At 43.6% G+C, this 15,893-nt stretch overlaps 1 protein-coding gene across 2 annotated transcripts in view; it reads right to left on the bottom strand.

The window, feature by feature from the left end:
- The window catches only part of LOC110067072 (sacsin-like), a 48,298-nt gene that overhangs the window by 18,944 nt on the left and 13,461 nt on the right, over positions 1–15,893 (bottom strand). For both annotated transcript variants that reach the window (XM_089285851.1, XM_089285850.1), the window contains exons 4-8: positions 15,406–15,516; positions 14,151–14,298; positions 12,506–13,505; positions 11,508–12,079; positions 3–11,068 (exon numbers count right to left, since the gene is read on the bottom strand). In XM_089285851.1, the coding sequence (XP_089141977.1) occupies positions 3–11,068; positions 11,508–12,079; positions 12,506–13,505; positions 14,151–14,298; positions 15,406–15,516 (12,897 nt within the window). The remainder of the gene's footprint in view (positions 1–2; positions 11,069–11,507; positions 12,080–12,505; positions 13,506–14,150; positions 14,299–15,405; positions 15,517–15,893) is intronic.

The following is a 15,893-nucleotide window of genomic DNA, read 5'->3' as shown; positions in this document are numbered from 1 at the left end:
ACCTGGTGGCATTTAAAGCACACCCACTCGTGAGATGGTTTTGCAGTGGCCAAGTCATTATCAGCAGCCGCCAGGTCAGCTTCTGCCTGTCTGAACCAACGCCTTGCCTCGCCTGGTTGAGGATTCTTCTTGCAGAAACTTGGAGGAATACATGGCCATGAATCACCGCTCCTCGATGTAGATTCACGGGTCCCATATTTTCTGAGAAACCTTTCTTTGTATTCACGGCGCTGTGCATTATGCCGCCGAGCACGTTCTCTCCAGTGATTGAAGAAGGTTTCGTAGGAGCTTTGCTGATTCTCGCGCTCTCCCTTTCGTCTTTCATCTTTTTCCAACCTTGCAATTTCGATCTGTATGTGCTGGAAAGCTTCCGTGCAGAAAGTTTCGTCTCCAAGATTCTTATCCGGATGCCACCGTAGAAAAAGTCGCTTGACCACTTTTCTTCTTCTTCTTTCCTCAGGTAGCCGCCATGCTTGTTCTAGCACGTCAGAGATCTCAGCAAAAATCTTCTCTTTGTCCCGTGCTTGAGTGGCAGTTTCTTGCTCGTCTGACAGGCCAAGGGAAGAAGATTGAAGACGATGAAATTTGTACAGGTCGGCAAATTCGACAACCCGCGGTTCTTTGTCATATCCAACGTTAATCTTGAAAGACTTTCCAAACAGAGTTGAAGTTTCCTCAGCTTTCACTTCTTCAATTACCACGGCGTAGATGAATGTAGCATCTCCTCCCTTCTGCTGCATGCTTGGGTCGTCCATTTCGTACCCAACATATTCACCAGGCGCGAGATTTTCAAAGGCTTCGTTCAAGAGATGATGGTCTTCGATCGGGATGAAACTTCCTGGCTGTGGTAAGAGATCACTGCTCGATGCGTTGTAAGAGTCGTCTTGCCTAACTTTCATCTCATCCAGGATGGACCAAATCTTTTTGGGGTCACTGCGTAACATCTCAGGAATGAACATCACTGCCTCCTGGAGCAATCCTTCACATGCTTCTGCAATAACTCGAGTTAAGGCCAAATATATCTTACTAAGGCTATCCTCTGCCTCAGCATTAACATAGACCTTCCAGATATTTTTGTCATCTTCAAAAACTTTGTCTACAAAGTATGGCACCTCAGCTTTGCTACCAGGAACATCAGCTCCTTTGAACATCAGTTTGGTCCAAATTTTGGTCATTCCCATGAACTCGATATTTCGAAGTCTGCCTTTTATAGAAGCGATCAAACTTTCCTCCAACTTTCCTTTTTCATGCTGTGCGTGCCGAATGAGCCTCAAAACTCCGTGGAAGAATTGGTCCGAGCAGAGTTGTTTCTTCAGGGTGTCAGCAACGCTAAGCTGAACAGCCACTTCGTCGCTGATGTCAACAAATGTTTCCTCTACTGCATCGGACAGCATCTGCGGTCGAACAGCTGTTGAAAGATTCATTACGAAGTCTTTGTAGCTCAAGGAAGAATTGCACTGGAGTCCTGTCTTCTTTAAGTCCACCACAAATAGTTGTTTGAAGTTTTGGAGACGACTCTGTAAATAAGGCGCGTCGTCAAACATTAACTCGGTCGACTTGTGCAAGACAACAGGAAGAGGTCCTTGGCAGCTACTTTCTGTATTTAGTGCTGGTAAGAACAACTTTGAAAGACTTTCCCCTTCAGTTGGATTCTCTTGCAGCCTTTCGAAGAATCCTCTGACAGCTCCTAACGCACTTTGGATCTCATTTGGATGGAGTTTCTCTCCCTGACATTGGTCATGTAACATTTCCAAGACCATGGCGTAGTGAGACGTTGTAACAGAACTGGAGCAACCTAAAAGCAGAAATAGTTTGTGAAACTCTCCAAGGTCATGAGGCACTCTGTAAAGGAATGGCTTTATTTCAAGGCTCTCGTACAATTCGAGGACTACTTGCTTAGGTTCGGCAAACCGTGTTCCCTGTTCGACCAAAATGCAGGAGCTGCTATGCAGGACTTCTTTTACATCATGGTTTGTAGTGGCTTTTTCCTGCAAAAATTTGTAGATGCTTTTCATGACTGACTTTCGCTTTAAACACTGCTCCTCTGAGACTTCGCTTCCATTTTCTGTCACAAGGCGATTAGAGATTTTTTGACAATGTAAAGTAACCAAGTCTAAATCAGGTTCTGATACGACTTTGAGACAGTCAAGAATGTTGTTACAAAAAGCGTCTCTAGTCAAGTTCCAAGGAGCCTTCACTTCAAGTACAAATCGTGGATCCGCCCATCGTGGAAGTAGGTGTGCCGTTGTCCACACAATTTCAGCATGATCAGAAACGACAGAGTCTTCGAATGCAATATAAGGAGACTGCCCACCTTGTCTTTCACCATACTGCCCATGTAGAGCTAGAAGGTCACTAGAGACTGGCTCTGACACTACAAAACGAATACCACAAACAGATTGCAGAAGCCCATGACCCAATACTTCAGATCGACTTAACAGTTGCGACACTAGGAGTTTTGACTTTTCGTCTGTCTTCACACTTCGCTGCGTTGCTGCTTCGAGAGCAACCTCCTCAGCAAATTTCTTGAAATGAACGGGAGAAATTTCATAGACCATGCCAATTTTTCTCAAAAACGACCACCACTCTTTTGACTTGAAAGGTTCAGGTGGAAACATCTCTCCTGGGAGCATGACCTTGAAAATATCATTGCACGGATCATAGAAGTATGATGCTCTCTTTAAGTGTCCCTCCTTTGTGGTGATGATCTCGGAGTTTCTCAACCTGCACAACACTCTGTGCTCATCTTCCTTGTTTGCTGACGTACTTGGAAGTAAGGTATCTCTCACGTATTTGAGGTGAGCAAGTCTTGCGTCTTTGCTGAAGGCTTTGAAAAGTACCAAGATGAACTTACAATACACGTCAACTGGGGAGATACTGTCAAAAGCCAAAAATTGGTAGAGGGCAGAAAGAGATGGAACGGCTTTAAGAAACACCACATGTACTTCCCTTTGTAGAACATCCATCTCATTCGTTGGTACTCCATCTGGGAGAACGCACACTCGTTCATGTTGATGAAGACTAATGAGGTCACCGTGTGTTGATGGATAAAAAGGAAGCTTTTTCAACGTTGAATTGCTACCGGATGAGTTTTGTAAACAGACTACATAGTCGTTGAAATACTTAAGGATGATCACACAGTCGTGAGGCTTCAGTCTTCCAAGTAGCGAATGTGGGCTTGAGTTCATCTTGTGTTCGAGCGATGTAAGCAATGATGCTGGGGTTTTCAGGGACGCCACAACTTGCCGTGCTAAAAGGCACGAATCCATCCACGCTGAGAATGGCATGCCTTTGATACGCAAAACATCAGAATTCAGCTCAGGCAGACCAAGCCTTCTTAAAGCCTTTACCAGAGGCCCATGAAACTGAACAGTATCTGTGAAATCTAGGACAGATTCCGCCAATTTCACCGGCACCAGAATATTTTTTGTAACTTCCTCGCAAGCATTTGCTTCATCAGATCTTGGTAGCAGGACGGTCTGAGTTGCAGGGAGAATGCTCCAGTTGGACATTGGTTTGAGCATGGAATGAATGGGGGTCAAGGTGCTTTCAGGTCTTCTACTGGCATTATTCACAACACTTTTCGAGATGGTAGCCAAAAAGCTCCAAACTCTGGATATCCAAAGGCCGTTTGGCAATTCAGTATTGCTTGGGCACCACTCTCCAAGATAACCTGGGGGTAGTGTACCACTTAAGTGAAGAGCCAAAGCGTTGACGTCAAAATGCATGAACACAGACGCCTGACGGTACCCTGCATCATTAAATATATTCGCCATAACTTGCTCATGGACGAACATTTCCTTGGATTTTGGCAAGATGTCGTGATAGGGAGAAAGAAACTTTCGATCACTTTCACTGAACGCACGGAGCCATTTGTCTTGTGTTACAAGCAAGGGGAGGCCTGACAGATTATTTATGAAGTATGGATGATCCCTGCAGTAACGCAGTAGCAGTACAACACCACTGCTGTCTTTAAATGGCGTTTTTCCAACTTCAATGGGGAAAGATCCAATCTTGCAAAGGGGATCTTGGCTGTTGAAAGTCTTGTAGAACTCCATGACAACGCCAGGTGTTATGCAACAGCATCTCACTTCTGAATTGTCGAAAGCTCTAAAAACGGCCATGGAAAATTGCACAAGGTTGAAACCTGTTTGCAGCAAAATTCTCTCGAAAGACCGCCGATTCTCCACACTGTCGTCTTTCCTTCCAACACCAAAACAGCCACTAGTTTCAAGATTGTTGAAGAATGCCTGGTTCTTCCCGGTGCCCGTTGGAGGAAGCCACGTCAGTTCAACATCCATAGAACCATACGCACATACATCTCGCACCACTGGAAGAAATCTCAGTTTCTTACTATTCATTCCGCGATACACAGATCTTGCTAGTATCTCCCAGTAAGGATCACTTAAGTTAGTGCAGCACGGAAAAAGCTTCTCATATATCTCAAGCTTTGTAATCAAACAGGCTCTGCTGCAACTCAGATTCGCTCTGAGCAAGTTTGGCAGTTGCAGAAAAGTCCTTACCTCGTCCAGCAGTGTTAGATAGCACGCCGCTATCACATCTTCCAGCAACGTGCTGTTCCAGTCACTCCGATAACCACCACTTTCATCTTTCCATAGACTTCTCCTGGCCTCATGGTCTAATGCAAAGTGACCATTGATGTGGACTGGAAGACCTGTTTCTAAAGGAAGCGGAAGGAAGCAGTAAGCTTTTCTTCTTCTTTTCTCTAGTTCCTTGTCCACTGACTTGTTTTCCAAGAGGCAGGCAACACCACCTCGAGGAAGCATCCCCAGGTCGCTTCTTCGGTAAGCATGGAGTATGCTCGGTTGCACTTTGTTCTCAAAGCCAATTTGCTGGACAATAAGCCACTTTTCCTCATTGCCAAGGCTATCCCTTAAGTTAAGAACATAGCTACATTTTTCCACTTTGATGTTGTTGGGACAAAAGTCATCTCTCTGTTCATCTGACTTCCCAATTTGTTTAATGCGGGTGGCAAATTGCTGCCTTTTGCTTGCATCTTCTTCGGTCATCACTGCTTCAACTGAGTAAGAATTCACCACTTGACCACTTTCGTCGATGTCACACAAAGTGATCCTCTTCACGTTGTTTACAAAAATTAGAACTTCAAATAGCTCTTTCTTCAGCGCATCCATCATTTCATTTAATTCTTCCAGTGTAACTGGATTGGAGGATATCTTAGAATCACATCCCATTTCTTGAGTTCTAAGAGGAAATCGAAACATGGTCGAATTTTCTAAAGGAAAACTTTCTTCCAGGTAACAATTAAAAACATCCGGAAACAGGTTCTTCAACTTTGTGACTTCTGTATACATTCTGCCTGGTTCTAGAGGATTGGCATCAGGAACGTATTGGCAATGTGGATCAAATACACACAAAACGTCTCCTATTTCTTCGCCATTGGACATAAACGAAGGGACGTCAGTCAAGTGGTAGACAGCATTGAAACCGACGCCATACTGGCCTGTTTTGTTTGGATCATTTCCTTTGCTGCCTTCCCCAAGGCTTTGTATACCTGCAATATCGGCCTTAGTGAATGGCTTGTTGTTGTATACGCATAACGCAGGACCTTGCAATGGAACCCAGCTGTTTTCGAAGACTCGCTCCGTTGGATGGCTACGGGGATCCTTTATGAAAAAAATCTCAGTTGCCTGTGCATCATCAGCATTCTGGAGTAGTTCTTTCAAGAGCTCCTTTCCACATGGATAGCCAGTTAGAATTCGTTTCAAGCGATTCGTTAGTTTCTCTTTTTGTCCAAAAGCAAGTCCCCATGAGTGATGACGTAACGCCTCTTCTCTCTGTGTTTTGACACCCAATTCCACACTTGTGATGCAAGGAATGTCTGGAGTGACAAACTGAACATCAAGACTACCTGGAATCCAAGGACAATCTTGTATGCAAAGCTCACTAACGGGTAGCATTACGCCTTTAGAGTTGGGAAGATGAATTAATGTCCTCTTGTCGTCTGTTGTGAACTCAACTCCAGGGGCTTTCAACGCTTTCGCTAATTCGTTGGCCAGGTTGACAGCAACAAGACGTGTCGGCCTGTCCAGCTGTCGTTCTCCAAATCCATGCTCTTCGTGTATTTGTCGCAAACCAGATATGAAATCTTGTGCCTCGAACATATCTCTTACGGAGGCTACTTTCATTAGTCTCGAAAATAGCCTAGCCAACTCTTCAGGAACTTTGAACAAATAGGGAGAACATTCGACGGGTAGTGCGAATGCCACTTGATTTGCACTCACAAACTCATTTCTCACAAGAATGAATTTTTTCCCTCGAAGGAAATCGGCTATTTGGATTTCATCATCATCATCTTGAAGAGCGTCCTGGAGGAAACAGTAAGATGCATTGCACACCTTTCTAACTTCTTCCATTCCTGAGATGTCAACTCTTGTAGATATGGCTTCATTTAGTTGGGACATCGCATGCACTATTGTAGCCTGGCGGTCGTGGAACTTCAACAACATCTTAACCTTTGGTGGGATAAGCAAGTCTACAATTGGCTCAGTGCAACACACTAGATACATTTTATCGCGTAAAAATCCCTTGTTTGGCGATACAAAGGTGAGGTCGGTCCCATCTTCAAACTGATTACCTTTCCATGCCAGAGGAAACGTCTGCGGTTTCTTGAGAACTGGGAGAAATTCAGCTTCCAAGAGACGTCTTTGAACATCCGAGGGAAGCTGTATATTGCCATCCTTCAGCTTTCCTTCTAGAAAAGCTATCAAATTCTTTGCCCTCTTTAATGCTGCATCGCTACAACTTCTGTTCAAGTCGTGAATACTTTCCACCCTTTCTGCAACCTCGCCCCATGAGAGATCATCTGTCGCCATTCCAAGTTGCTCCAGTCTAAAGAGCTGTAAAGGATCCCGAAATGTTTCATCGGTGCCAAATGGAAATCGTCCATCGTGATCGCAAAATAGCAACGCAGCACGTCTGCTTGGATGGACAAGTTGACTTGGGCGTTTGAGTTTCTGACCATGGGGTGAAGCTGGGATGCAGCCGTTGTTCATAATCATATCCTGAAAGTCTCCACTGTTATCTTTGAGAGCATACAAGACCAAGTTGTCTCTCAAGTGAGCGGGTACGGAAGCAATATTTGGAAAGAACAGTTCACGGAAGAACCTCTCCTTGTTATAGCTTTTGGGTTGAATATCTTTTCCAAGGCCATAGTCTACAAACGACTGATACACATCACCAGGAAGATCAATTACAGTTTGATTGCCTTTGGCTAACAACTGAAGAACTTCAAACGAAATGCCTCCCACCTGGGTATCCTGATGAAACTGTGGATCAAGAAAAACAACTTCATCAATGGATGTCCATCTGCTTCCATCTGAAAAAAGGGAATAACCCCGATTAGCAAGGCATTCATACAATGAACGCGCAAGGGGCTCACAGTTTGAGTGCACTTCACAAGACTTCGGCCACAACGAAAAGAACTGGTATTTTCTAGAGGTTTCCGTAACTGACTTCAAGTCTTCAAGAAGGTCTAAGTATGCTGCACAAACAGAATCTTGCAATAGGACATTGTTCCACTCGACACCAATACTAGCTTTGTCATCCTCTGTTGTTTCCTTCAAATTTCGTCTGTTGGACGCTACAGCAAAGGCTCCATTGACATGCACGGGTAGACCACTGTGAATCGGAAGTGGAAGGTAGCAAAATACATTTCCCGTGCGATCCAATCCACTAGACTCATCGCAAACAGGTACAGGCAAGAGAGAATCATCAAGCGACAATTTAACAGCCACTCCTGCTGACGGAAGAAGACTCTTGTCTTTCTCTGAAAACTGCATTGCTTGACCCTTGCCCATTGAAGAAACGACGAGCCACGTCCCAACATCACTAGGTACATCAAGTTTGTTTCCAAAGAAGCAACGCCCATATTCCGTAATGGTGCTACTAATGTTGATTGTAAGTGCCGACCTTAGCAGAACAGTATTCGAGTTGACGGCGCCTCCTTTAGGCTTCGCAACGTCAGATGATGCTCGAAGAAAGTTGCACTGTTCCAAAAGGAACTTTTCCCGATCACTTAGCCTGTTAGCAGCGGGTGGGAGGATGACCGGGCAAGACAATTCCCTTCTAATACCGGCTTCAGATAACGATTTAGCAACTTCATAAATCTTCTTAGTTATTGGATGTTCGGTAGAATCACTGGCCAAATGAAAGATGCTGACACGACGGATATTTTGTGTAAAGAGAAGCAGGGATCCGGCTCCACGAATAAAACGTTGCAAGAGTTCTTTCATTTGCTTGGAGTCGTAGTCGCTTTGCCTGATTTCACTTTTCATCGCTTGCTCTTTAGTTCGTAAAGGGAAACGAAATAGCGTCCCTTTGTATGAGTTGTCTTCTTTGTCTAGATGAAGATCACAACCAAAAATCCCATTGAACGGTTTGAATTGATTTCGAAATTTGCGCAGTTTATTTGCGTTTTTGTTCATGTTGATCTTCATGCCTGGTTTGGCCTTGTTCCTGATTACTTTTCCGAGATAAAAGGTGTTGGGATCAAAAATGACAAAATGATTTCTGCTCACGAACATGGGTACATCTGTCAGGTTGTAAACTGCATTAAAACCAAGTCCAAATTTTCCAATTTTCTCGGTGTCATGCTCTTTAGTCGCACCGCTCAATTTTGTTATGTTCTCAAAATCCTCGTCTCGGAACTCGGCATCGTTGTGAACCCACAGGGCAGGACCCTGGCAGTGTCTCATCCCTTCATCAATCAGACAGGTCATGGCATCTTCGTTTGCTCTTTCATCGTACAAAAAGTTAACTTCCGTCGCACCAGCATCGTCTGCGTTTTGAATAAGCTCCTTTGGTACCGCAAATCCGTCTGTATAATCCTCCAAAAGTCTACTGAGTCTTCGAGTGAGCCTCTCCTCCTGTCCAAACTCTTCGCCTACTGCTAACTCATCAGGATCTAGCATGCAGTTTCTGAGGTTTCGAACATTCAACTGTTCGGCTGTGCTGTTAGGAACGTTTGGATGTACCATCAAGTACTGCATCTCTTCGTCATCATTTTCGGTACCAAGCCCCCCGTCTTCACAATACATACAACTTTCAACTGGTGCAAGCTTAACATACGCGTCCCCTTCGACAAAGGTTGGAAGAAGAATCTTCTTTTGAAGCTCAGGCAGTTTACCAACGTTTGGCTTCACTTCATTCAGGATGTCAATGGATAGCTTCAGGTCCTTTTTGACATCTGCATCTTCAAATTGGGTACGGTCGTATTTCTCCTTAATCATGGCGAGGACATCAAGCAAAAGGCTGTTGTCGCATCGTTTCTGCATGCCAAACGTAAAGAACAACTTGGAGTACTGAATCATCTCTGGGGGAAGGGTACAAATGTAAGGCGACAGGTCTATGGAAGGTTTCTCCGACAGCACAACTTTAGGAGAGGAAAATCCATCACCATTCCAAATCCAATTAGGAATCTCAACTCTCTGCAAGGCATTCATGACATCTACGTGATCCGCAGAACTTAGAAAAGAGTAGATGTCTTTCACCATCAAAACGTAATGTGGCTTTTCATCTGTTTTGTAGTCCACAATCACAGTTCTCAAATGTTCAACAACGTGCAACACACAAGGCTTCTTGTCCCAGCTAAAATATTGGGCTAGTTCACTTGAACTTACGTTAATGAGCGGCTGTACGGATCCAATTAGGCTAGCGCTCTGTTTACTCTTAACTTCTGTGGGCTTGTAAAAGTATCTTTCTTTTTCCGTTTCACCAAAAAAATGAAGGCTCTCAGGAAAACCATGAGGCTTTTGTTTCAAAACGGGTACCCAAGCCATATCGCAAAGCAGCAATCTTAAAGATCTTCCTGAAATGGCATCTTCAAGTTTCGTCGGATTCCGGGTTAAATACTCCATGAGCGCCACAGACTTTTGCCTTGTTGTCGAATTACTGGAATTTTCAGTTATGCTTTTGGCAATCTGGTACAGGTCTTGGGTGGCGATCATGTCCCCGTTTTTCATGCCAAGTCTCTCAAGAACTGCGAGAACTGCAGGGTCAGTATACAGCGTTCCAACAGGAAAGACATCTTCACCAGCAAAGAGTGTCTTTAACAGGTCTTCTCTGGGATCAAACAAGTCTAGTGCCCTCATCCGTCCACTTTCGGTTGACACAAACGGTACCTCTTTCATCATCTCTACAAATCTGACATTGACGTCAGGGCTGGCGTAAACATGATAACGCTTCAACACAAAGGCCATGAGTCTGTCAATCTCTTCTTCGGAATAGTGCCCATGAATGACATCTGGAAATACTTCTTCGCACAAATATTCTGTTGTCGTTAGTATTCTTATGTCCAGCATACGTACCAATCGTTTGGAGCTGGCCTCTTTGATGTCAATGAACTCTCGTCGGGGAGTCACTGGAAGCCTCTCCTCCGGTGCTGCACACAGTCCCTCTTTCTTTGAGATAAACTTCTCTGACAGAGTTTCGAAAAGTGGAAGGTAAAGAAGAAGTTTCTTCTCTTCCCGACGAAAGCATGGTGCTTTAGAAACAAAATTCCTCAAAGCTCGTTTACCAACAACATCCACGTTTTCTAGCAGGACAGAGAGCATTCCGACACTCATTATGGGACTCGAGGTGCAAGCCGCCATAGAACGTAGGACACCTTGGACAGATGGTGGATGGACAAATGTAGGCAACAGGGCAGGATGGAGGCTTAGTGGACACTCTTGCATGATCATTAAACCGAGCGTCTTCAAAACGTTAACCACTGGTTTCTCAAGACGACTATCCAGTTTTGCAACAACAACTTTCGATGGCTTCTTTAGCCTTGTTAAAATGACTGGGACTTGAGAAAGATCAAGCGGAATCAGGGGAAGATTTTCAAACCTAAAGAGATCATCTGCTGTTGGAAAAGTTTCTCTCAGGTAACGCCACACGCCCTTAATCCAATCTTTTGACAGGTGGTTATAGTTTCCATCCCCAGGGAACCAATGAGCCACATCGCCTTTTAGCCATTCCGGAGGTAATGCCTTCCCTAGAAGAGCAGGGACATCATTTTTCGAAAGAAACTTTATCTGGGTGCATCCTGTTGAGAAAGAGAATATCTTGACATGAATTTGAGACCCCTACAAAAGGTCTTTTTTGTCGTCTCTAAATAAAAATGCCGTATTTCTGTGCGTTACTTTTCTCACGATTAACACTAAAAAAAATATTGGATAGTACCGCAGCCTGGATATGCCTCGGTTTTCCTATAGACGATTGCAAATAGTATAGAGAAAAGTTACCATCCACAAAAGCCAAAAAAAGTTAATTTAAGTATCATTTTATTACAGAAAACTCGCTGATACTACTGAGTAATCCGTGACACAAAATGCGGATTTGAAACAAACTGTCCCCTATTCAGGACATGATTTTATATCTGATAGCTAAAACCTTCAATACTTTCAGGCTCTGAGTTTCTCGAATTTAATTTTCTAAAAATGAAACACGCTAAAATGTATGTAAGGCACAAGAGAATTTTATACCTTTCTCTGCAATGGTCTTAAGATTTTTCAAAATGCTTTCATCAACATCTTGGTTTAGGAATCTCTCTCGCAAACCAGGTACTAGCTCTCGCGGATGCTCAGGGGAGGTGATATAAACCGCCTCCGCCGATTTTGTAAAAGTTGTAAAGGTCCCGTCGGATACAGGCAGAAGGACTAAGCCGAGCAGCTCTGGAAAGTCATCATCTTCAAGCACAAATCGGAGCAAGGACAACTTCTCCATGTGACTTAGACTTTTATAACAGGAAGGAGTTTCCTTGAGCACTTGTCGCACCAACGAGGGAGTGATCTCTGTGATCTCGGTTATCTCGGTTATGGCGTTTAACACGTGGTCAGGCAAAGGGGCGACAGGTTTGTTTGCCTCGCGCAAGACTCGAGCAATCAGCTCGTTAGTCTCGTTCTCATCAATTCGGACAGAGATGGCATCCTGAACGTGCAGCCATTTGCCTTTATGGGCTGGAGTGTACATTATTTTCTCAGTACACAGCAGTTGAAACAAGGGACTCAAGAGTCTGCTCCAGGTGTGGTCAGTGCTACTCATCTTTGGCCATGCCCTGTGTAACAAAGAAAGCCATTGCAGCAATTGGTTTGTATTCCTGCAACAACCAGTATTAAACAACGTCCAAGAAAATAAAGAACGCATGCTGTAATATGGCGGTGCCAGGAATATTGCTTCTCCCGGTTGTGAGCATGCTAGTCCATTGCGAGTTTAAATTCGTAGCAACTAGTAAGTATTCTTTACACCCCTGGGTGGAAAGACTTACTTGTCCAGTCTATCAGTTCAAACTATCCACTTGGGATCACAAGTCCTAAATACAGTAAAGTGCTAGGCTTAAAACAATATCTGAACCTAACAGTGCTGCTTCGGTAATCTCGAGTCAATTTGAGATTCGCTTTCACACTGACGATAATAACTGCAACAAATGTTTCACATTCAGTAATGATGGGACGAAATGATTACGCAGACTAAAAATTCTTACCTGTACACTGTTTCTGGTTGCACATGAAAGGTTCTGTCATTGATGGCAGCCATTATCATCGAAGCATACGCCTTTGGTACAGCTTCTTCCAACAGACAAATGTTCCATATCAAGGATTTGTCATTCAGCTTTCCTTGATCCTCTTGATCTGCGTTAGGTGTTTTTATATGACGTCTGTTCTGACTCAATGAAAAAAATCCATTTACATGCACTGGCAGACCAGTTATGCTCTTCTTTTGTACTGGCAAAGGAAGAACACAAAACACGTGGCCTTGAATGTCAGGTGTTGGTAGGCCGATGCCTGAAGGCATTGCCATAGCAACACCAACTGATGGTAAATAACTGAGTTCTTCGTCTGTCAAAAGCCTTTCGAACTGGGACGAGACCTCGCCACCACAGCAGTAACTTGTAAGAAGAAACGAATGTCGTTCAGCGCTGCCCCCCATCAAGTCCTCGGAAAAATTTGCTGTCTCAATTGTCATTGGATAAGTAACTGAGACAGGCACTGGCATATGTTGGCCAGGTTTGACTGCGTTGTAGAACTCTCTTCTTTTTTCACGAACAAACTGAAGGCTGTCATCACTGATTTTGACTTCAAATATTTTTCTTGGCTCAGGCTCTGATTCCTCTCGGACGTAAAGCTCAATGGATTCCAAATGTCGCAGAAACAAAAGCAACAAGTGAGCATCAGTGATAATACTCTCAAACAAAATTTCCACCTTGTGATCAGAGTACAGTGTCTGGGACAGTTCGGAAGGGATGGTACGCAATGGAAAACGGAACAGCGTTCCATTGTACCTTCCCTCAGAAAAGACTTCCTCTGTAGAGTCAAATATCCCTTTGTAAGGAAGAAACTGATCAGGTATGTTGTTCATAATTTCACGATCTCTGTTTAATCGCCAGCGGTATCCTGTTCTTCGGTCAAGTCGTCCCTCACTAAAGCACTGTTCGAGTGGGTCAATGAAACCGATCTTTGTGCCACTCAGAATGCTTGGTAAATCTAAAATAAAAACGATAATCATTGCTAACTGATGAAAACCCAATCCTGATGCCCAGGTTTCGACTCGTCATGGAATTAATGTTAGTCTCCGAGTCACCTTCGGTAATTTTCGGAAACCAGCTATGCTCGCAAAACCAAGGAATACATTGGAATGCCATATTACCTAGGCTAGGTTCAACTGTAGTTCTCTACCTCCTTCCCGAGGTGTGCAGAATTTTTGCACTCGCGTACACTTTGATTTGCTCTGCTTGTTTCTGAGAATAGTTCTCTGGTTCCCTTTGTTGTGACGAATGTTGCATAGCAATTGTCGTTGACAATAGGGTAATAAGTTCTAAGTAATTTGAAACCAACTACGCATGTCCCATTCTAGGTATGCACAAGAAAATTAATTAATGATAAAGAGTGCCATAATGCCAGCAATGAAGCAGGCCATGTAAATTATAGTAAGTAAATGTAAGTTAAGTCACACTCTTACTAAAGATAATGCTTTGAAATTACCAGAGTAAATTAAATTTCTGATTTTAGCTCGAACAACCCTCTCACACAAGATATATTACATGGAACTCATTAGGCATCCATGAAAACACCCAAGTATTTTAACTTGTTATTCTCTCGAAGGAGCAAAAAGTACAGTGGCATGTTTACCTGTCACATGAAAAACAGACTTGAAACCCAGGCCAAACCGGCCCACCTTCATTGGGTCTTTAGTTTTCAGACTGTTGCACAGCATTCGTATGCCTGTCCAGTCGTCTGTAGTAAACTGTGCGTTGTTGTATGCATAAATAGCTGGCCCCTGTTGAAGATCAAGCGCCATTTACAAATATGTTTTACAAAATTCATCAATCATTAAAAATGGTGGGCACAATGTTAAAGATATAGACTACTGCTCCAGTGGAACACGTGGTAAACGTGAAGTCTGCACACGAGCCAAGTGGTCCATCAGGCTGGAGCTTATCCCGGTTTCTGTAGCATGAAGTGACTGGGAGCATTCCTACTCCCCCCCCCCTCCCTGGATGGGATGCTAGTCGATCGCAGGGTTACCCCCCCCCCCCCAGCATTAAATTTGGCGGTACCCATTTGTACACCTGGGTGGAGAGAAGCACTGTGAGAGTTTAGTGTCTTGCCCAAGAACACAACACAATGTCATTGGCCAGGGTTCGAATCCAGACCGCTCGATCCGGAGACGAGCACACTAACCATGAGGCCACCGCACCTCCATGAGAGCTGTAGTAATTCTGTAAAACATACCGTGGATTCCTGGTCCTTCAGAGAAACATTTTACAAACTCCATGAATGGTAATAATCTATCATCATGTTTACATTTTACAAACTGTTATAAACCAGCGCAACTTCATCCAGAATCCACAGCACCAAGAAACGTTTGAAAAGTACAATGGCAAGTTGTATAGCTTGTTTTCAAAATGATAACTAACAAATTCACCATTACCCAGCGAGATTTAAAACTCACAGGCACTAGACAATATTACGCCTTAATGAATTTTAGAAAGGTTCTATTCAGATATATCCACCTCCCGTGTAATTAGATCTAATAAATTTACTACATGAATTTGAACAACTGCCACTAATACAAGATCAGAATTTCTCAAACTCATTGATAATTCATCAAGTTTAAGCAAAGGAAATCATGACCGTGATGGTGTTTGGATATCTGATCTTAATTAGCACAGATTTTTACGATTATATTTCTCCGTTTTCTCCTTAGTTTTAGTTTCGATTGAGAAGATATACCAAACACTCACGACAGCGTTTGACCACATTTCGAAACACCTCGCAGTTCGTCAAAAATACCCCACTGCGCGTCGCATCTTCAACTCTCTTCTCAGTGTTTGGAAATGTGGTCATACACATACTTTCGTGTTTGACACATCACACAAAGTACCTGAAACCGAGCAAGTTCTCTGCTGTGTAGTTTCTCTGTTCTGTAGCTGTGTTTGTCATGAAGGAATTTAACTTGGCTTGCACGTGCATCTTCAGCATTTTGAATAAGCTCCTGAAAAACATTAGCATCCCTATTGACCAACTTGTGTGCTGCACGAATCTTGTTCCCAGAGGCCACAATCCCTTTTTACGGTACCAAAAATGGGACCTCCAGCCCCCCCGTGGGGTACTCCCTTATATCAGCTATATAGGTATGTACGGTCCCAAAGGGTATGGTATGGTTTTTCAGCCGTTTTGGTCATAAATAGGGTATCGATTTTAGCCTATTTTGGCCATTTTGGTCATAAATGGGGTATGGCTTTTGCACGCTAGCCTCCATTTGGGTATGTTTTTAAGAGGAAGCCACTTTTTCATCACTATCAAAAAGAAAATTAACAAAACGGTAATTTAACATTGGTCTGAACTAGGGAACTTATTATAACGCAGGTC

The sequence above is a fragment of the Orbicella faveolata genome, unplaced genomic scaffold, assembly GCF_042242905.1.
Source record: "Orbicella faveolata isolate gen_17 unplaced genomic scaffold, um_ofav_v1 contig_13, whole genome shotgun sequence".
Taxonomy (NCBI): domain Eukaryota; kingdom Metazoa; phylum Cnidaria; class Anthozoa; order Scleractinia; family Merulinidae; genus Orbicella; species Orbicella faveolata.
Note: the sequence above shows the minus strand (reverse complement) of the source record. Positions and strands in the feature narration are given on the sequence as shown.